Below are 23,882 nucleotides of genomic sequence, written 5' to 3' on the forward strand. Positions count from 1 at the left end.
ACTCTCACTGCAGAAACACTAGAGCAGCCACTTTTTTTTAGTAACCACCTGTTATACAAGAATTCATTTAAATGTGTATGGCCCAACTCTAAATCTATGGAACTTGATCCTTGCCATATGGTACTACATGTATGTGTATACTTGATACATTGTATGTTTTCTGTTTTTTATAGAAGTATGCATCAGATGTCAAAACAAAGGGGATGCCTTTCAGTAGTTTTCTTATCAAACCAATGCAAAGAATTACAAAGTATCCTCTACTTATTGGTAAGGTAAGATGATATAGTATGATTTAGACCCACATTTTAGTCCTCCCAAAGGAGGGATTATTACAGTGGACTCCATCCATCTGTCCGTCAATTCGTCTGTGCGTCCATTGACAAGAATACATCATTTCTAAGACATGCAATATATGATTTCTTTCAAACCTGATACGAAGGTGACATATCATGTGGGACATGTTCACGTCTCTGTTTGTTTGTTGATATATATAAATTTGATCGCATGGCTGCCATGTTTGTAATTAACGATAAATATTTACTGCATAACTCAAAAACTGTAAAACATAGAGACACCATTCAAGTGTCTAACCCCATGTTATCAGATGCGAGTTATCTTTTGAGACATTGACCTTTCACCTTGGCCTTCAGAGTCAGTTATCAAAATGAAACCAATTCCTGGCTATCACAGACACATTGTAGTGTTTACATATGCCCAATTTCTTTTAAAGCATATTTACAAGTAATATTGAAGAAAAGAACTATACACAATGGTGCTCATATCACTTTTACTGAACGGCAGCCATGTTTGTAGTTAAAATCATTATTTACTGCATAACTCAAAAACTCTAATACATAGAGACTCCATTCATGCAATTGTCTACTCCCATATAATCAGATGCAAGCTATCTTTTGAACCCTTGACCTTATAATAACAATAGTGACTTTTATTATCAAAATGCTTTAAAATACACATCAACAAACAGTTATTCATGTTAGGACCAGCCTAATCTACCCAGGGGCCCCAAAAAAAAAAAAAAAGTTAAGCACAAACTAAAGGAAAAATAGGCCACACTTAGAAAAGGACAAACAGTACATCAAAGACAGAACAAAATATACAAATACATCAACAATGACTAAATAAAAACAACGACACAAAAACATTATAAACATTCTGAAATGTGACACCTTACAAATTTTATAAATACATTAATATTTTCAGTCATTCCATAATTTGGTTGCCTCATAAGAAAAAGAGTGAGTGAAGCGTTGACAGTTGGGAGTAGGTAGAATGAAAAGGTCATTAGAACATGAACGAGTATGAGTTTGAAAGTCTGAATTTCTTTTTGTAAGAAGATCGGAAAGGTAGGGAGGTACCATGTTATGGACAGTTTTAAAGATCAGTAAATATTTATTAAAAAGGAACCTTTTACCTTAAAGTAAAGTCTACTTTTTTAAAAAGATCAATACTACTAGTATTTTGCAATTGCATTTCCCTTGTAATGATGTTTAAGATAAGTTTGATGGCTTGTTTTTGTAGTTTGAAAAGTTTATCAATATAACCTTTTCTGGTATGGGACCAGATGTTACAACATGTATCAAAGTGAGGCTGAATATTGCTGAGACAAAATAATCTTCTAGACTAGTTAGTATGTACATCGAGAAACCTTGAAATATAGCGCAGTGCAGGAATATTAGTTGAAATCCTTTTACAAATATAGTCACTATGGTTGGCCCAGGATAGAGCTGATTGTATAGAGAGACCTAGAGATTTTTCCACATTGGAAAGTGAGATGGGAATATTATTAAAAAGAGGGAAAAAGCTGTCATGCATAGTAGAATGTTTTTGGGTGAAATTAACATGGCTTTAGTGTTGAGAATCATGTGATTTTGGTTGCACCAGTGATTAAGTTTGTCAAGGTCATTATTGATTGTCTGATTAATTTGAGAAACTGAAGAAGATGAGTAAAGCAAGGAAGAGTCATCAGCATAAGTGTTGATATGATTTTTATAAATAATTGAATGAAGGTCATTAATATAAATCAAAAATAAAAGAGGTTCTAAGATAGAAGCTTGTGGTACACCAGAGTTAATCGACAGCATTGAAGATTGACAATTTTTTAAAATTAATAATTAAAATTGTTTTCTATCTTGGAGATATGATATGAACCGCTCAATAGCTGAAGCATTTAAAGTGTACATGCAAAGGTTGATAATTCTTTTCATTATTAGTCCCCACCAGACGAAGTCTGGGACAGGGACTTATGGATTGGGTTCCGTCCGTCCGTGTGTCCGTCTGTGCATCTGTCCAGAGCCATTTCTTGGAGATGCCTGGACTGATTTTTTTCAAACTTGGTACAGGGGCAACATACAATGGCATACATATGCACGTCAATTTGTTTCATGATTATAACAATCCAATATGGCCGCCTAGCAGCCATTTTGTTTGTGAATTTTCCCTGTCCAAAGCCATAACTCAGACATGCTTGAACAGATCTCATTCAAAGTTGGTATTAGGACAGTGTTCTATGACATACATGTACATATTCATTTTCGTAGTGATATGATCCAAATGGCTGCCTGGCAGCCATTTTGTTTGCGAATTTTCCATGTCCAAAGCCATAACTCAGACATGCTAATGAACAGATCTCATTCAAAGTTGGTATTAGGACAGTGTTCTATATGACATACATGTGCATTTTCGTTGTGATACAATCCGATATGGCTGCCTGGCAGCGATTTGTTGGCGCAGTTTTCATGTCCTAAGCCATAACTCAGAAATGCTTGAACAGGTCCCCCCTTCCTACCTGACCCATCCTTTATTGTTGAATGGTTTATTCCATCACATCATCTTGAAGAGTAGGCATGTCCCATGTCCAACGAGGAGACACAACATGAGTAGGCATGTTCCATGTCCAACGAGGAGACACAACATATCTAAGTCTGTTTGATTTAGGTTCACAAGTGTTGTTGCGTGATCAGAGTAGTGATATCAAGAAAATGACAACATAAACTGCCAGTTCCTTAAAACCCAATCATAGCAGGGACTATGTTATTCGCAATGACTTGTTATGTTTATTTTTGCATAAATATAAATTAAATTGTGTTCATACCTCTAAATATTATGCGCATTGGCAAGAAAAGTCACAAAAATACTTGACCCCTTAGACCCCTGTGCTTCAACTAACTTCGGCACCTCAGCCAGCTCACAAAAGGTGTTGAGCTCCCATGTGTTATTAAAGCCTTCTAAGCCTTTGTATAATGTTTACTTATGAATTACTGAAAACATATAAAATATTTTGAAATGGTGTTTTCACCAAGAAAGAAAGCAAGTTAGCTTCATAAAATATTTTCAGTATGATAGCAATTTTTTTGGAAACCTATGCGTAGTCCGATTGTATGTTTTGATTTCCATGGTACTGAGAGTCGATCATTTTCATTTTCACATGCACATACTGTCACAATCATATCAAAGTACAAAGACGCAATGCTAATTATAATGTTGCTATTTTTGTTTTCATTGTTTTGTCTACCTGAAATATTACTGTATCATGCCAAAAACATGTCCGTAGTGGATCATGGGCACAGCACAGTACAGTACAATCAACACTTCACGATCCCAGGTCAAATAAACCCACAACATAAGACATGTCCATCAAAAACTCAAACAAAACAAAAATAGTCGGAGATAATACGCAATACACCACGGTACGGCTGGCTTCAGTGAGCATGGGTCGTGCTTTGAAAGAAGATGAAACCACTTCATGTCACTGTGTGGATGGTAATGAACCCAATAAAAAATGAAAAAAGTGCCTACATAGTTTTCAAGAGGTATAGTTATCCAACAAAACTTTCTGCTACGACGAATTTAATTTGTGGGTCTACATTAGCTAAGATTTTGAATGGTCATAGAATGTACATGCTACATCTGAACAACTTGAGAGAATATTATGGGGAACTCATTGCTTTGTGTTGTCTTCTCGTGAAGCCATTCTCATTCGATCTTTGTATGTTGGATAGATACGAAAATATTAGACAATTTTCGTTTCCATTACAATTCAATAATTGGGAATTAGAATATACAATTTCTTCATTTCAGTGACATTTTATCGAGTGTCACCTAAGTAGTGTCGGTTGACAACACTCGATGGTAGTGTTTACATGTAAACAATCTTTGGTCTTCTAGACTAGTCAAAGTTCAATTATACTAGATACCAAAAAAGTGCAATTTGGCGCTTTCATTCAGTGAGGAGTATAGCGTATCACATGGGATTCACAAAATCCAACGGACAAAAGTAACAAAACGTAATATGTTACATCTAACATTGTCACCTACAATTTACACTGATACATCCAAGTGTCCTGTTATTCAGTTATTGTGTTGAGGTAACAGTGAGATTGTCTGTGGGAGCTGTTTTCCACCCATTGAATAGTTATGTCAATAAAGGACGCTGATAACAGCCTTCACTTTATGTAAACAGTACGACTTCACTAGGACGTAAACAATACACTGGATAGGCCATGTTGCGGTACAAGACAGCAAGGCATAGTCAGAAAACAAGCACTAAACTTGCATGGTGGATATTTAAACACAGGTATAAACTATTACATATAATGTGTACTAGCCATGACTACATTTTTCTATGAAATTTACATCAAAATAAAACTTATAAAGCAGTGTCATTCAGTCTCTGTGGTTGACCACCAACTTCCTCACTCATTCACTGCCAGAGGAACTATCGTTACTGCTAGCGGTCGGTTCTAATGAATATGGCTAAATCACACCATCAGATGTTAATGCTGGAGTGTATTGCTCTATGCTTGAGGCATCTGACAAATATTCAACATCGTGTTCTGGCGAAAAACGGTTGTGATGTTGACCTTCTGGCTTGACCATAATTGCTTTGCATATAAAGATACACTGAAGAGGACGATTGTGTTCCTGAAGTGGATGTCACGATGTCCAAAATCTGTCCTATCCACATGCAAATGAGAAGTACTTCCTGGCTGAGCCTAGAGTGACTCATTTTTCACGCAATTTCTCCTGTCAGAACTATTCTATACTGTCACAAAACCCAAAGTCCTTTATCTATATGACAAAATAAACTTTTTTTCTAAACATAATGACGAAAACATAATGACGAAAAAAATATCACCCTTTGCATGTACACTTTAAATTATAGACTTTAAGTTTATCAATGAGCAATTTATGATTGACCATATCAAAAGCTTTAGATAAGTCTAGAAAAACTATGCCACTTCATTCATTATTATTAATAGCTATATAGCAAAGGTCTACGAAATAGGTTATAGAGAAGTCTGACAGGAATAGCCAGGATGGAATCCAGATTGAAAGGGAGAGAGTAAATCACATTTAGTGAGATAATAGTATAGGCTTTTATGGACATGGGAGTCAAGAAGTTTAGAGAGATAAGGTAGTATAGAAATGGGTCAAAAGTTGGAACATGATTCAGTTGATTTAGCTTTATGGCTTGACCTTCAGAGTTAATTACCAAAATCAAGCCAATTCCTGCCAATCACAGTCACATAGTAGTATGTTGCCAATTTCTTTTAAATCGTGTTTACAACTTAATATTGAAGAAAATAAGTTTCCACAAGCATCGAATTCAGCAAATTCCTGCATTATCAGACACTTTGTAGTATGTATTTGTTGCCACCAATTCCTTTTCAATCATGTCTCCATTCAGTCGCATAGACGTAAAGTATTTGAGGGGAGGGGACTATGTCTTCCACAAAGATTTGTTTGGAGTGTGGTTCTTGTACCCCTTAATCATCTTTAAATTTGATAAAATACATATTATATGATGTAGTCTACTGACAACAAGATATTGTGTTAAATACTGACATATTGTTAAATTTGTTGTGTAGATTTTAGAAAACACTCCAGTGTATCACCCAGATCATGATAATGTAAATAGTGCATTGGAGAAAGCTGAAGAACTATGTACACAGGTCAATGAAGGAGTACGGGAAAAGGAGAACTCTGATCGTTTAGAATGGTTGCAGTCTCATGTGCAATGCGATGGTTTAGCTGAGGTAAGTTAATACTTAGACCACTAGCTATTCAGGTGAGGAAAGGAATAACAATCAAATGGTATCAGTCACCTTGTAATCCCCTGAAGGGGGAAGTATTACAATGGGCTCTGTGCAGATTGTCCATCCATTCGTCTGTGCATCTGTAATACATCATTTCTCAGACATGCAATATCCGATTTCTTTCAGACCTTGCACAAAGGTGACATATATGGACATGTAGGCTTCACTTTGTCTTTGATATATGCAAATATGACCACATGGTGACCACATATGCACATCACTTTGTTTTACAACTAACTCAAATGTGGCTGAATGGTGGCTATATTTGTTGTTAAATTTCACAATATGCATCATAACTTTATAGGTATGATATGTATTGACTCCATTCAAGTGCCTACACCAAATTATTATCAACTATAGGACCAGACCTTTTCTATCTATATATGTTAACTCAAGAAGTTGAATAAGCAAAGACTCAATTTAAATGTCTATACCCCAAAGGACAGTGTTCTTTTTAATATCTTGACCTTTGACTTTGATCTCCATATTCAAGGTCACACTAGCAACTTGGTCCAATCAATTCTGCAGCTTTGTATCAAGGACACAATTCAAATTTGCACAATAACTTTGCCATAAACCGCACAAGTTGGGGTCTTCGATTGAAGGCTTGTTTTCAATAAAGTCTCCATTCAGTCACTTAGAAGTAATGTATTTGAGGGAGGAACTGTGTCTTCTAGGAAGACTTGTTTAATTTCTAAAATTAACTAAGGAAAGTAAAGGCTGTCTATCCAATTGTAAATTTAAGAATTCACAAATACAATTATAATGCATTGACTTGATAAACTTGTAAAATACCAAAATTGAAATACTTGGCAAGACAGTCAATGTCACCACTAACAGTCTGACCAAGCCTGTAAAATACCAAAATTGAAATACTTGGTATAGACAGTCAATGGCACCACTAACAGTCTGACCAAGCCTGTTGACCACAAGAGGCAGAATGTCACTCAGTAGTACCTAAAATCATGGATTTTTTACATCTGATTCATGTTTCAGTGCATATAGATGAAAGGTGACACATGTATTTGTGATTCTTTTCAGGAACTGATTTTTAATTCATTAACCAACTGTCTAGGTCAAAGAAAATATTTGTACTCCGGGACCCTAGTCAAGGTAAGATAGAAGAGTGGGGAACATCAAACTGAAATTATTTGTACTCAGGGACCCTAGTCAAGGTAAGATAGAAGAGTGGGGAACATCAAACTGAAACTATTTGTAACCAGGGACCCTAGTCAAGGTAAGATAGAAGAGTGGGGAACATCAAACTGAAACTATTTGTAACCAGGGACCCTAGTCAAGGTAAGATAGAAGAGTGGGGAACATCAAACTGAAACTATTTGTAACCAGGGACCCTAGTCAAGGTAAGATAGAAGAGTGGGGAACATCAAACTGAAATTATTTGTACTCAGGGACCCTAGTCAAGGTAAGATAGAAGAGTGGGGAACATCAAACTGAAATTATTTGTAACCAGGGACCCTAGTCAAGGTAAGATAGAAGAGTGGGGAACATCAAACTGAAACTATTTGTAACCAGGGACCCTAGTCAAGGTAAGATAGAAGAGTGGGGAACATCAAACTGAAACTATTTGTAACCAGGGACCCTAGTCAAGGTAAGATAGAAGAGTGGGGAACATCAAACTGAAACTATTTGTAACCAGGGACCCTAGTCAAGGTAAGATAGAAGAGTGGGGAACATCAAACTGAAACTATTTGTAACCAGGGACCCTAGTCAAGGTAAGATAGAAGAGTGGGGAACATCAAACTGAAACTATTTGTAACCAGGGACCCTAGTCAAGGTAAGATAGAAGAGTGGGGAACATCAAGCTGAAATTATTTGTACTCAGGGACCCTAGTCAAGGTAAGATAGAAGAGTGGGGAACATCAAACTGAAACTATTTGTAACCAGGGACCCTAGTCAAGGTAAGATAGAAGAGTGGGGAACATCAAACTGAAACTATTTGTAACCAGGGACCCTAGTCAAGGTAAGATAGAAGAGTGGGGAACATCAAACTGAAACTATTTGTAACCAGGGACCCTAGTCAAGGTAAGATAGAAGAGTGGGGAACATCAAACTGAAATTATTTGTACTCAGGGACCCTAGTCAAGGTAAGATAGAAGAGTGGGGAACATCAAACTGACATTATTTGTACTCAGGGACCCTAGTCAAGGTAAGATAGAAGAGTGGTGAACATCAAACTGAAACTATTTGTAACCAGGGACCCTAGTCAAGGTAAGATAGAAGAGTGGGGAACATCAAACTGACATTATTTGTACTCAGGGACCCTAGTCAAGGTAAGATAGAAGAGTGGGGAACATCAAACTGAAACTATTTGTAACCAGGGACCCTAGTCAAGGTAAGATAGAAGAGTGGGGAACATCAAACTGACATTATTTGTACTCAGGGACCCTAGTCAAGGTAAGATAGAAGAGTGGGGAACATCAAACTGAAACTATTTGTAACCAGGGACCCTAGTCAAGGTAAGATAGAAGAGTGGGGAACATCAAACTGAAACTATTTGTACTCAGGGACCCTAGTCAAGGTAAGATAGAAGAGTGGGGAACATCAAACTGAAATTATTTGTAACCAGGGACCCTAGTCAAGGTAAGATAGAAGAGTGGGGAACATCAAACTGAAATTATTTGTAACCAGGGACCCTAGTCAAGGTAAGATAGAAGAGTGGGGAACATCAAGCTGAAATTATTTGTACTCAGGGACCCTAGTCAAGGTAAGATAGAAGAGTGGGGAACATCAAACTGAAATTATTTGTAACCAGGGACCCTAGTCAAGGTAAGATAGAAGAGTGGGGAACATCAAGCTGAAATTATTTGTACTCAGGGACCCTAGTCAAGGTAAGATAGAAGAGTGGGGAACATCAAACTGAAACTATTTGTAACCAGGGACCCTAGTCAAGGTAAGATAGAAGAGTGGGGAACATCAAGCTGAAATTATTTGTAACCAGGGACCCTAGTCAAGGTAAGATAGAAGAGTGGTGAACACCAAACTCAAAATAAAATTTATTTATTTAAAAATAGTGCCAATGGCATTGTAGCACAACTGTATTTGGCTGTTGCTATGGGCATGGTCTTGTTTCTAGGTATATTTGCATACATTTTCGGAATCTTTATTCACTTGCCTACCCTTCCCAATTTTCATCTTTGCAATATAAACCATCATTTGGATGTTGCTATGGGTGTGGTCTTATTGCTAGGCATAGTAACATACATTTTTTTGAATCTTTATTCATTTACCTACCCATCCATGTTGTTATCTTTGTAATATGCAATGTTATTTCACTGTTGCTAAGAGCATAGTCATGGTTACTATGGCCAATTGTGTCGAAATGCTTTCAACACTAACTGCAGAATAATACCTCCAGAAACCACCAAGTTTAAACCCATTCACCATGCAGTTTCAAGATATGTGTTTGGCGAAAATTGAGAATATTAGACCTAATTTGCATATTGCTGATGGGATCATAATGTCATGAATACAGCTTCATCTACACATTCCAAGGTGCATCCCCATTACATTTCAGCCCAATCTGCGCAGTAGTTTTGGAATTATATATTTTTGACCAAAAAAACACATTTTTAGACCTAATTTGCATATCACTGATGGGATTATCATGTCATGAACAATTCTTAATCTAATTCTTAAACACCCCTAAGAATGCTCCAACCAAATTTCAGCCTCATCTGCTCAATAGTTTTGGAATTATAGATTTTTGACCAAAAAGACACATTTTAGCCCCAATTTGCATATCACTGATGGGATCATCATGTCATGAACAATTCTTAATATAAATACCCTGAAAAACGTTCCAACCAAATTTCAGCCTAATCTGCTCAGTAGTTTTGGAATTATAGAATTTTCAACAAAAAGACACATTTTTATACCTAATTTGCATATCACTGATTGGATCATCATGTCATGAACAATTCTTAATCTAAACACCTCTAAGGACGTTCTTAGACTAACCAAATTTCAGATCAATCCGATGAGTAGTTTTGAAGTTTAAATTTTTGACCAAAACTCACATTTTTTTACCTAAATCACACACCGGTGGTTTGATTTGAACAATTTCCCAACTAGACACCCAAGGTAATCACACCAAATATCATGGCAATTGGTCCAGTGGTTTTTGACTGTAAGTTGTTTACACACACACATTCATACATACATTCATACATACAGACAGACAGACAGACAGACACTGAGCAATGCCTATAGCACTACTGAACCTTATCAGTTCAGTTGTGCTAAAAACAAATTTCAGATCTTTCTCATGTTTTCTGATGAAAAGTAGTTAACCCAAAATTCTGCTTTGTTGTGGCCTTTTCAAAGTTAGTCAGTTATTGGCACCATTTTATCACAGAAATGAACACAATGAAACTGTATTGCATACAGAGTTATTTAGAGTGTCAACATCCATCTTTTAGCAAATTCTTTGCATACAATATTCCAATAAGTTTTGGCTTCCTGTCAAAGGTGTCTGAAAAACAAAGCAAAACAACATTTTCCAAATTATTTTTTATGCTGAAGTACATGGCAAAGTGACAGAATAAAGTTTTATGTAATACCTGAATTCCATTTGTCAGAATCATCATTATTGTGTGTGCAATATAAAGTTTGTCAGGAAAACAATGAACTGGAATTAATACATTCTTATCTTTCTTTGTAGGCAAAGAGTAGTAAAGAACTAGTGTGTTTTTTATTCAACGATTTCTTACTATTGACCACCACTACCAAGCAAGGCATCATAGTTTTTGATATAGATGCTAAACCTGGTATATTATATAAAATGTATAGATATGTAAGTATATATTTACTTTCAAAGTTTTCATTAGGCTCCATCAATTAAATAGTTTGTTTGCCATCCTTGAATTTCCACAAAACCTACCAGGCAGTTGGGGGAAAAATCAAACACAGAAAAAAAACACAATGCTAGCATGTCATGTAAAATTCACTTTTCTGTTGATTCATTTTCTGTTTGTACCTATGTCTACTAGACTGGTGAATAGAAATGTCAACATGCAAAGTTTGATTTTCTTAAACAGCTATTTAGAAAAATGTGGAGTTATTTTGAAGATATCTGTATGGTTTATCCATTTACAGTACAATTAATGTAGATGAAGAAATACAGCCTTTTGAGCAAAATGAAATTTTGTTTGTTTTTTCTAACTCTATCCACACACAGACAGCAAACAAAAAATGCAACTGATGGTGCCTTATATTTAACTGAACATTATATGTACTCAGTCTAAAAGTTAATATGTAATGGTGTAAGAAAAGTACCAAGTCCTAATTTCAAAGCATCCTCTTTGATAAAATGACACTTTTAATTCAAAGTATTCTGTCAGTGCATATAATGCTATAAAAACATCCACTCAACTCAAAACTCTTCCTCTCAGGTCTGTAACTGGCAAGTACAGAATGTCTTTACTGTGAAAAAAATCCTAGGGATAAAATGTGTTTTTCATTGTCGTCCATGCTTAACAGTAAAATAAAAACACAGTGAGTTTATCCATGCCTAACAGTGCCAGATTTATAAACTGAATGGCTCTCGTAAGGGCAAAACCGTAGATTTTTGGGCCTACACACATCACTGGAATGCAAAATTCTGAATTATAGATATTATACATGATGTACAACTTAATTGGAAAATTAATCATACGAAGCTGTATGAAGTTTGAAGCTTACGGAGTTAACATATTGCCTAATCATCAAAAAAATCATGGATTATGCAAATTATCTAATAGTATTTAGCTTATAAGTTATAGTACCAGATTTAAACTGAATGCCTTCCGTAAGGGTATAGTCTTGCAATTTCATGATATTGGAAAGAAATTTAGCTCAATATCTGTGATTTTTCAAGTCCCAATGAAAATTAGTTGTCAAACATGTTGTTCAAATGCCTGCCTCCTATTCTCAGAACAGGAAAGCTTGCCATCCTTGACTTCACTTGGCTTTCGTGATCCCCTACAATACCCGGGATATGCACACCTGTTTCCACGGCAAATAATAAATGAAATTCAGACCCACATAACTTTGCTATAATTACACATCAGAAAGTTTACATACTTCATGGTAAGCATCGTAACAGTTTAACAACTTTAATACAGTGAAGTGATATGGTATTATTGCCGTACTTCGTCACTGGGTAAAGTGTATACATTCCTATTTTTCGACTGACAGACGTACCATCTGCTCCAAATCCTAACACAACCATCAGCATGCGTGTGTTGAACTTCTGTCTGTCCCACCACGAGTTTACAAGTCGGTTTGTCTACTCATTGCATGTAGACTATTTCTCACTCCTTTAATAATAATAATAATAATAATAATAATAATAATAATAAATTCTTATCAGCGCATTACGCAACAGCCTCAATGCGCTTTACAAATCTGAGAAAGAGAAAAAAAAAAAAAAAAAAAAAAACGACAACTTGAAATTCACTAAAAAACAAAACATATTGATTACTGCTTATAAAAGTAAAGTATGTTCTAAAAGTTTGCAAACAAGTATGTCTTAAGTTGGGACTTGAATGTTTCGATCGATACCGCTCTCCTAATGTGAATTGGGAGAGAGTTCCATAACTTAGGACCGGCAACAGAGAAGGCGCGATCTCCGTACGTGGTAGTTGCAACATGGCAAGTGTAAGATGAGTACTAGAACGTAAGGCACGCGTTGGCTTGTGTATGGGTATTAGTTCAATGATGTAGGATGGTGACAGTTTGTTGACAGCCTTGTAGGTGACGAGCAAGATTTTGTATGCAATACGTTGACGTACAGGTAACCAATGAAGATTATGTAATACTGGTGAGACATGATCATATTTGCGTAGTTTGGCAACAAGTCTAGCAGCTGTGTTCTGCACACGTTGAAGTTTGTTGATCTCTTTGTCTGGTAATCCATAGAGGATGGAATTGCAATAATCCAGCCTAGAGGTAACAAATGCATGGATTAGTCTTTCGGTACGTGCTGGTATTGTCGAGGTACTTTCTAATTTGGCCGATCTTTCGAATGGCTAGGGATGCTGCTCTGCAGATGTTATTTACATGACAAGTCATTCTAAGTTCCGAGTCAAGTATAACCCCAAGGTCACGTGTTGTGGATGATGTGTTGACAGTGCTGTCCCCAATTGTGATACATGGTACAGGATTGGTTTTACTGAATCTAGATGAGAAGTGGATTATCTCTGTTTTACTGTCATTTAGCTTTAATTTATTCGATGCATACCAAGTTCGTATATCAGCAATGCATGCTTCAATACTCGAGACTGTGTTCATGTGTTGTGATCGTTTCATCATCTGGTAAAGTTGAGAGTCATCAGCATACATCATACTGTTTAGATTATGTTGTAAAATCAGATCCTCTAAGGGTGCGACATACATGGTAAAGAGTATGGGACCTAGAACTGATCCCTGTGGGACTCCAAAGTTTAGGCTGTGACAGGCAGACTTTGCATTGTTTACTGTTACATGTTGTGTTTGATGCTGGAGGTATGACCTAAACCAGGAGAGTACTGTGCCATCTATCCCAAACCGCTTATGCATTCTGTCTATTAAGATTTGATGGTCAATCGTGTCAAATGCTGCAGACAGATCTAATAGGACAAGTATAACATCTTGGTGTCCATCAATAGCATGAAGAATATCATTATAAACACGAATGATAGCGGTTTCTGTACTGTGGTGTTTACGGTATGCAGACTGCATCTTTGCATATAGGTCATTGCTTTGTAGGTGATGATGAAGTTCATGTGCCACTACTTTCTCCAGAACTTTTGACGGGAACGGTAAGTTTGATATTGGTCTGTAATTCTTGAGGTCATTGGGGTCATTTGATGATGGGTGTAATTAAGGCTGTCTTGAATGAGTTGGGAACACATCCACTTGCCAATGAAGCATTGATGATTTCCATAATAGATGGTAGAAGTTCATCTATACATTCCTTCAGCATCCAGGTTGGTAGAGGGTCCAGTTGACAGTGTTTATTTGGTGAATCCATAATTATCTTACGGACCAGCTCTGATGACACAGGTGAGAATTCGCTGAGTCTCTTGGCAATAGGTGTACGGGAGTTGACAGTGTTCACTGTTGGTACTACTAATTCATCAAGGTCCTCTCTAAGACTGTTGATTTTACTGTCGAAGTAGTTAGCAAATTTGTTTGCCAGTTTTTCAGGGCAATCGGAAGCTGTTAATGTACTGTCATCTTCTGGAGTCAGCATCTTGTCAATAATCTTGAAAAGTTTTTTCTGATCACAGTTAGCAATTCTGTCCAAGTGGTAAGTAGATTTAGCACTCTCAATCATATGATGGTATGCCTTACATTCTTCTTTGAAGATCTGTTTGTCAATCTCAAGTCCAGATGACATCCATTTCCTTTCAAGTTGTCTCTTCTTTTGCTTGGCGGCATGAATTACATCAGAGTACCAAGGTGCATGTGGTCTTAAAGTGATGGTGCGAGTCTTCTCTGGGGCATGGTGATTAATATATTGGTGCAAGGTTGTGTTGTATTGATTTATGATAGTAGTCAGATCGGAAGTGTGGCTTGTGACAAGAGGTGATGCTTGAATGTCTTTGCGCATTTCTGCCATGTTGATGCTCTTGAAATTACGATAACAAACTTTGCGCCTTGTTGACTTTACACGAGGTACAGCAAGATTACAACTCACAGCATCATGATCAGACGGAAGACCTCTGTGAATAGTGGTACTTGAGACGAGGTTATCTGTTTGGCGTGAGATGATCAAATCAAGAGTGTGCCCACAACGATGTGTGGTTTCCGTAGTATGTTGTTGAAGGTTGGAGGATTCAAGTAGCTCAAGGAAGTGTGATGCCTCACGATTTTTTACATCATCTATGTGAAAGTTAAAGTCACCCGCAATAAGTAGGTAGCCAGGAGCAGTTATTCTCCCAATCCTCCGTTCATTACACTCGTTTTCAATAGCTGTATTCCCTTGACCTTCGGGTGAACGTAGCCCTTCAAAGTAACCTTTAACCTTTGACCTGAATAATAAATCACACCTAGCAATGCACACTGGGAAATCCCCCCATGAACGCCATCTTTTCTCTACGGCTTGTAGCGGGTGGACGTATATGCCTGAGCTCCCGTGCTTACGGTGAGTAATATTCTTTCTTTTACGCATTGTTTGGTTTATAAATGTCCTTACGCCTTTATCAGACTACCTCAAGTGGGGTTTTATGTGTTTGGTTATAATATTTTCATGGTTTCCTGTTGTCACCATATTTTTTTGTGTTGCTTGTTTACGTGCGTTGTCGCCACGTCTTTTCCACGTGGGTACTTACAACGCAACGTAACATGTATGCAAACGTTGCCCTTTTCCTTTTCATACCTGAAATATGTTAGAAATATGTTTGAATTTCTTTGTTTGTCGTCTAACCACGTTGGTTCGTTGGCTATTGCAGTATGCATTTTTCCCCTCTCTTTATATTTTGCAGATAGTTATGAGTACCGGAGCGGAAAACGATGTTGAGAAGGGTCCAAGTGTCGCACCCACGTGCACGACTGCACATGACGACATGTCACAACTTAGTGGGCGACAACTAGGTCAAGTGCTCTCCAGTTTGGTAGAGTCTGTGCAGCAGTTGACTGCTAACCAATCCCGTATTATGAGCAGTAACCACTCTTTGGGTGGACAAGCTGACAATGGAGTTAATATAACTCCAGCAGGCCCCTCTCAGGTGCAAGGGGGGTGTACCTCTGGTTACACTGCCTGCCAACGACCTAGGTCTCGTTTGGGTGACAGAGACAAATGCACTGAAGAGGCACAGAGTGAAAATGGTCCAGTCACTGATGAGGTATCCTCTACTGAGGATTTGCAAACTACAGACAGACGAAGACGTACTAGGTCTGCCACTGTCAGAGGTAAGAAAGCTAAGAGAGCCAAGAAGTCTGATTCTGAGACTGTGTCTAGTGCATCAGAGTGTGAATTTCAAAATCCTCATAGCAAAGATGGTGGTATCCGTCTGTCTAAGTCGGTATGTGATTGGTTCCAACAACAACGTACTAACACAGTTACCACAGAATATAGAAAGGAAATGCAACTACAGTATGTAGTTTGCCAAGAACAAGAGAGCATACTTACTCCTCCTAAAATACCCGACCACCTTGCTACTCAATGGGGGAAGCAGTACAATACCAAGAACTTGGTGACACATGATAATCGTTTCTTCAAGGCTTCTGAAAGCTTACTGTTTGCACAATTACCACTATTGGAAATCTTACAGGCTCATCATGAGGGTATAAATTTGGATATGAAAGTAATACTTCCTGCCATTCAACATAGTGTTTCTCTTTTTGGTAGTGCTTTTCATGGTTTACAGATGGCAAGACAGAAAGTCTTCAATGATATTTTGCCCTATTCATATGCATCTATGAAGAACCTGGAACCAACTGGTAACACACTGTATGGAGATGAACCATTGTCCGAAGCTAAGAAAGCCAAACAAGCTCACAACGTGGCACGTGAAATGACAAAGTCATCAGGAAGTGGTTACCAACGTAAACGAGGTAATACACGTAATTACTCTACTAAGTATAGCAAGCCCTATTTTCATCAACAAATCTATGGTGGTAACAGAGGCAAGTACAACCGTGACTTCAATAAGCAGGGAGGTAACAAGTTTACAAAATTTGATAATTCCTTTCAAGGAAAGAAGGACTGACCTGACTCTAAAGGTCAGTTTTCCACAAGTAGGAGGCCGTCTAACACAGTTTACTCAAAAGTGGCAGGGTGTCACTTCAGACCCTTGGATACTAGAGACAGTACAGGGCTACCATTTAGAGCTGTTGTCAGTTCCTGCACAGAGTCATCACCCAGTAACAAGAGTGCCGCAGGCACAAGTACAACTCATAGACTCAGAGGTTCAGTCATTGATAGCAAAAGGGGCAATACATGCAGTCAGCTACACAGCAGGCCAGTTCGTCTCTACAGTGTTTCTAGTACCCAAGGTTTCAGGGGGGTGGCGCCCAGTGTTCAATCTCAGGCCGTTAAACAAGTTTATACTTTACCAACATTTCAAGATGGAGGGCATCCAGCATGTCAAAAGTCTTCTTCGCAAGGACGACTTCATGGCAACGGTCGACCTCAAGGATGCCTACTTCACAGTACCGATTTTCATAAATCATCGCAAGTATTTTCGTTTCATTTGGAAGGAGACTCTGTACGAATTCGCAGTCCTCCCATTTGGTATTGCAAGTGCACCAAGAGTGTTCACAAAGCTGTTAAAACCTGTAGTAGCTTACCTACGTCGTCAGGGTATCCGTTGTGTGATTTACATAGACGACCTCCTTGTTTTGGGCGAGACATTGACCATATGCAAGCACAATGTCAAAACTGCCACAGATATTTTAGAGAACCTGGGGTTTCTTATCAATTGGGAGAAATCGAAGATTGTTCCACAGCAACGAGTACAGTTTTTGGGAATGATTTTCGACTCAGTCCAGATGACAATCAGTCTCCCAGAGCAGTTGTCACGGCTGAGGGCAAACTGCACGGAGCTACTCAAACCAATCTGTGGTATCAGTAAGAAGTCTGGCACAATGTCTGGGTCGAATGACTGCAGCACTGGATGCGATAACCACTGCACCACTACATTACAGAGCACTGCAGAGGGACCAGATTTCAGGCCTCACAAAGACAAAGTCCTACGACACAAAGGTGAGGTTATCACAGGAAGCAAAGTCAGAACTACAATGGTGGGTAGATTGCCTGGAGGCTTGGAACGGGAAAAGTATTCTCCCGTGCCGGCCAGAGCTTACTATTCAGACGGATGCATCCAATATGGGTTGGGGAGCCCTCTACAACAACAACACTGCACAAGGTCAGTGGAGTCCAGAGGAAAGACTACTTCACATAAATCAGTTGGAATTGCTTGCTGCATATCTGGGACTGAAAAGTCTAGCCAATCACCTCCAAGATCTTTGTATAGAGATTCAGAGCGACAATGCCACAACAGTAGCGTACATCAACCGTTTAGGGGGCACCCACTCTTGGTCTCTGAATCAGATAGCAACGGACATGTGGAAATGGTGTTTAGCACGGAACATTCTCCTCATCGCAAGTCACAGACCGGGTCACACCAACATAAAGGCGGATCACCTGTCACGTCACTTCAGAGACAACCTAGAGTGGCAGTTACAACCACACATCCTTCAAGTGGCATTATCACAGATGAATCTGACACCACAAGTGGATCTATTTGCAACAAGGCTCAACAATCAGTTCCCATGTTATGTGGCCTGGAAACCAGACCCTCAGGCTTGGAAAGTGGATGCTTTCTCCATACCATGGAACCATCTTCGCGGGTATGCGTTCCCACCATTTTGCCTTCTGCCAAGAGTACTACACAAAGTGCGACAGGATCAGGCAAAACTTGTATTGGTAGCACCACCATGGGTAGCCCAACCGTGGTATGCGGACCTTCTGTCTCTACTAGCAGCACAGCCATTACTACTCCCTCAGTATCCGCAACTACTGACCAACCCAGTAACGCTGGAGACTCACCCACTAGAAGGACAGATCTCTCTAGCCATGTGGCCGCTCTCAGGAGTACCCTCAGAGCCAGAGGCATTTCAGAACGTGTGTCAAGAGTGGTCCTGCAGTCCATACGACAAGGCACAGCTAAACAATATGAGTCAGCATGGCGTCGCTGGAGTGATTGGTGTAGATTGCAGAAAGAAAATCCTATTTCAGCATCTGTATCAGTAGTGTTGGAATTCCTAGTGGATTTGTATGACAGAAAGTTAGAGTATCGGTCTTTGAACGTTTATCGTTCAGCAATTTCATCTGTGCATATGCCAGTTGAGGGATATCGTCTGGGTAGTCACCCACTTGTTACACAATTTATGAGAGGAGTCTTTGTTTCTCGGCCTCCGAAACCCAAATATAGTTTAGTTTGGAACGTTAAGCAAGTATTGGAATGTCTTCGCAAGATGTCTCCAGCAAAGGAATTAACTGTGAAGTTATTAACTTTTAAAACGGTCATGTTAGTTGCATTATGTACAGCAGGTCGCTGTTCTGATATTGCTTCTCTGCAAGCAGGAAACATTTCTGTTGCAAAGGGTTCTGCTATGTTGTTGCCTGGTGGTCTGGCGAAAACAGACAGGCCATCCAGAAGTAGAAAGACTTTACTTTTACCCGCCTTCAAGAAGGACAGGCGAATTTGTGTGGTATATTATTTGTTTGCCTATATGGAACGGACTAAGAATTTACGCAAGTCAAACACTAGGCTGTTCGTCAGTTATGCTACGGGGAAACCAGTGATGCCAGCTACTATTGGTCGTTGGATTCGAGTAATACTACGACGGGCTGGAATTGGTAAGGAATTTACAGCTCATTCCACAAGAGCGGCAGTCACCAGTGCTCTACATTTCAAGGGAGCATCAACCAGTCAGATTTTTGGGCTAGCTAATTGGGCTTCAGCAAGAACTTTTGCTAAACACTATAAGTGTGATGTTTCTTCATTGGATGTGAATGTTATGGATGCAATAACTCACTAAAGTAAGTGCAAACTTTATTTCCAGTTTTGTTGCTTCAAAATCAGCTATTGAAAACGAGTGTAATGAACGGAGGATTGGGAGAATAAATAGAAATTATACCAGCTTACCGCGTAGGATAATTTTGGTTATTCTCCTAATCCGGAGTGAGTGGAGCGAGTTGAAATAGCTCCCTCCCTCCCTCCCTGTTATGTTTTTTATTAAGTGTTTGTTGCTTTCAAAGATGGCGTTCATGGGGGGATTTCCCAGTGTGCATTGCTAGGTGTGATTTATTATTCAGGTCAAAGGTTAAAGGTTACTTTGAAGGGCTACGTTCACCCGAAGGTCAAGGGAATACAGCTATTTCAACTCGCTCCACTCACTCCGGATTAGGAGAATAACCAAAATTATCCTGCACGGTAAGCTGGTATAATTTCTATTTGTTAATGTTTCAATCAGGGAGGAGAATCGGCTAAGGAACAATGATGTTGTCAACTTGTTCTTCTTTGATGGGGGTGGGCGGTATAGTGTGATCAGGCGTACTGTGGTAGACTTTGAGCTAATTGTAAGATCAGTATGTTCAAATGAGTTATACTGAGTTGACGATTTATTAACTGTGACACTGAATCCCTTTCGTAATAGGACACCAACTCCACCACCTTTACTTTTGCAAGGTACGTGATATAAATTATGATCAGGTAAGGTACTTCTGAGTTCAGAGATGGCGTGATTATCACCAGAGTTACCAGTTAGCCAGGTTTTAGTTATAGAAATAACATCAAGTTGTTTTTCAGTTACAAAGTCACATAGTGATGTTATCTTTGACTTCATGGCTTGTGCATTGAATAATGCAAATGAGATGGTCCTGGGGTGATGATTTGTCCCTTTCAGCAGTGGAATGTTCATCAGGTTGCTTTTGTTTTGGTGTATGTTGTTATTCTGTTCCATCTGTGCATTTGTAATCACTTTGGTCTGATGAGTGATCATTACAGGAAGAAGTTGTTTCTTTTTTGTTCCACTGGCACATCCTCTTTTGGTTGGCCACGTCCTGCATATATTAAGTGTCTTCAGCTGATTCCAGGTGTTGCAGTTAACTCTAGACAATGCACGATTGTTGAGTACTCCATTCTTGATACTAATTAAGGCAGCTCTTGTGTATATTAATGAAGCCATACTTACCAGGTGTAAGGTCAGCAGAAGACTTTCCAGGGCAGCAACAACAAAACCCAGCAAGTAAATCTGCAGAAAACTACCAACTAAACTTTAAAAAAACTTCTTCTGATAGGTCCAAAGGTATCACAGGATATTCATAAAACTAATAAGAACAGTGATTTCACGGAAAGTTCTCAAAAACGGGTAAAATTTTAAGCTAGATCAGGAGAGCAGGTTGAGTGCAGCCTCACAGCGCAACTCATTAGCATTCCTTTAATTAGTACGGGAAAATTGTCAGGATTTTGTTGAGTGGCACGCCCTCACTGTACACTAATTATATAGAGGTCAATGTATAGGTCACCATTGTTGATACATTCTCACAAAAATTTCTTCGTAGGCTAGGCTTGGTCTATTTTCCATATTTTGACCAATACATTTTGGTATAAATTATAATAATAATATAATTAATAATGTTTTATTAATCAATGAGTACTTTGGCCACTGGCTCACTGTATGGTCTCGAAAAAAGAGAAATCATGATAACGTCTAAGGTCAAAGGTACAGCTAATATATAATACAAAACATAATATAGGAGATTCAATACAAAAGTTAACAATTGAAAACATTTTTTGTGCTTATTCAACGTCTTGTAAAAATAGTGTTCTTTTTTCAAAAGCATAAAATAAATATCTTCCACAGTTTCTTATAACAGTGGGATTTTGATTGTTCATAAACCTCAAAAATTTATTATCAGATAATGGCTTGTCTATATAGATATCTTCATAAAGAGGACAAACAAATATAAAGTGTTTCTCATCTTCAATGGTATCCAGGCACACTGGACATAACCTGTCTTTGTGTTGGCATATTTTCGATTGGCTACAAAAAAGAAAAAAGTAGTTTCTCGTCAGGAAATGTCGTCTAAAGTGGTGCGACGTTATCACCATTTTCTAAAACACAACTGGCTCAAGTCAAACAAAATTTATTGCATGTGTTCTGTAGGGTAGTGACAAGAACTGATTAGGTTTCGGTAAACATCTCAAGAATATTAACGAGAAATTTACATAATTAATGGTTTTCAGTAATTGGCTATATCTCAAGAATACACACTTCGAATTCAATATAATTTGATACATGCATTTGCAATACCAAAGCGCACTTGTCCTGAAAATATTATTGAAATATTATTGATGTACCTTTTAGTTTTAATAAATTATGTAGGCCACTAAAAAGGAAAAAATAGTTTCTTGCCAGGAAACGTTGTCTAAAGTGGTACGACGATGTGCTTATTTATTTTTTTACATTCTTAACAAATGTCACAGTACATGTTGTGGTTGGCCAGGAGATCACTAACAGCAATGAGCAAATAGCAATCAATGAGAAAAAATAACTTATTACATATGTTCTGTTGTATTCCAACAACTGTCTGTAGGAACGACAATCTCAAAACTTTGCCCTTACGGAAGACATTCAGTTTATCTGGTCAATCATAAGACTGTGAGCAGAAACTTTAAACTTTAACAAGCGACCTATCGGTCAGAATAGCTCCGCTGGTTTTTTTTTAATTTCATTTTTTACTTTGGTGACATGTAGAAGTGGTTCAGATCTTCAGCTCTTCACTATGCAGTTTTGTTTTAGGGATGCAATAAAGTGGTTAGTGGTTTCATATGATGTCTCACTATAAAACACATTTTACACAGAAGTTGGTAATGTATTGTACTTTTATACCATAGTCACCATTTTATAACAAAAATCTACTGTTATGAAAAATTGCACAAAATCTCAGGAAAAAAATGACTGGGAAATGCACACAAGAAAAAGAAAAAAAAGAGGATTTTGAGGTTGGCTATAAATAATTCCAGTGTCTTACAGCTTTAACCCTGGAAAATGTTAATGATGAATGAAATAAACTAGGGATCTAAAATAATTTTGAGGCAATTTGAATTTCAATTTTCTAACAAATTTACCAAGTCAACAACATTCAACTTGTACTAGTTGTAGTAGATATCTATATAGGGAAGAAATGTATTAATCGCCATCTTAGTTTCCCTACGGCGACAATCCCCAAGTACCCGAAAGAGAGTCATTCTCAGCCAACAGGGTTCGACACTGGAGTAAAAAAGTCACTATCCCACAGGACTAGTAAAATTGATAACGTAGTAGTCCTGCAAAAAAATTGGTGGTCCTATCTTTAAGTGCTTTCGCTTGTTCACTTAGGCTCTTCATCTCTCTTAGTTTTTGCTCTACTTCCAATTCACTTTTCCAAACCCCATATTTATTTCAAACCCTGTGTTGTAATTGAACTGTCTATTTCTTTGTAGTTGTTTGTGCATCATCAACTCCTTACTGTAATTTTATTCTCTTTTTTATGTTTTGGAGCTTCTTCTCTTTTTTTGTTGCTTTCTGTGAGTAGTTTGTCTTAATTGGGGGGGGGGGGAGTAATAAGATGTTACGTGGTCTTATTTCGAGCTTAAATACTACATAACATTTCTGGTACACATTGATCTAACTATTGCATTTTTAAAAGACAAAAAATTACCTTCCCATAGAGCAAGTCTTTATAGTGTTGTCCTTAGTGCATATTAGAATGTATTTACAACATAAAAATAAATAAATTTGAAGGTTACCAGCAGTTACAGCAAAATTTTGTTACTAATTACATGTACAAGTCACTTCGTCTATTTTTGCGTCTATGTACTTCCGGGTTGACATAAACGTTAAACGTGATACAGTCGGCCCTATAATTACTAAGAAATGACAAAACCGTTCGCAAAATAAAGTTCAGGATTTTAATTTTTCAAACTGAATATCAATATCCACTACACATTCAATAACTGGTTTCACGTATTTAGAAATGTGCCCCAAAACATGAACACGGAACACGGAATCGTGTCAGTGTTACTAACTAAGTTAGCAGTTTCATTGCAGGCTGTAAGTTGTACCGGTAAAAAAAAATGATCATCACATCATGTAGGAAGTACAAAAACATAGAACACGTTGTTTTCTTGCTGAATAAACTCACTGAAATAACAACACGGTCAAATTGCGTCTTCGATTTTGACAGCCACCATTGTTATGATTGAGCTTCACTTAGTTCCGTTGAACGTG

At 38.0% G+C, this 23,882-nt stretch overlaps 1 protein-coding gene across 2 annotated transcripts in view; it reads left to right on the top strand.

The window, feature by feature from the left end:
* Nucleotides 1-23,882, top strand: part of LOC144432808 (intersectin-1-like) — a 305,852-nt gene that overhangs the window by 265,142 nt on the left and 16,828 nt on the right. For both annotated transcript variants that reach the window (XM_078121087.1, XM_078121088.1), the window contains 4 exons: nucleotides 174-272; nucleotides 5,889-6,056; nucleotides 7,158-7,229; nucleotides 10,798-10,929. In XM_078121087.1, coding sequence (XP_077977213.1) covers nucleotides 174-272; nucleotides 5,889-6,056; nucleotides 7,158-7,229; nucleotides 10,798-10,929 — 471 coding nt within the window. The remainder of the gene's footprint in view (nucleotides 1-173; nucleotides 273-5,888; nucleotides 6,057-7,157; nucleotides 7,230-10,797; nucleotides 10,930-23,882) is intronic.

Source organism: Glandiceps talaboti, chromosome 3, assembly GCF_964340395.1.
Source record: "Glandiceps talaboti chromosome 3, keGlaTala1.1, whole genome shotgun sequence".
Classification (NCBI taxonomy): Eukaryota; Metazoa; Hemichordata; class Enteropneusta; family Spengelidae; genus Glandiceps; species Glandiceps talaboti.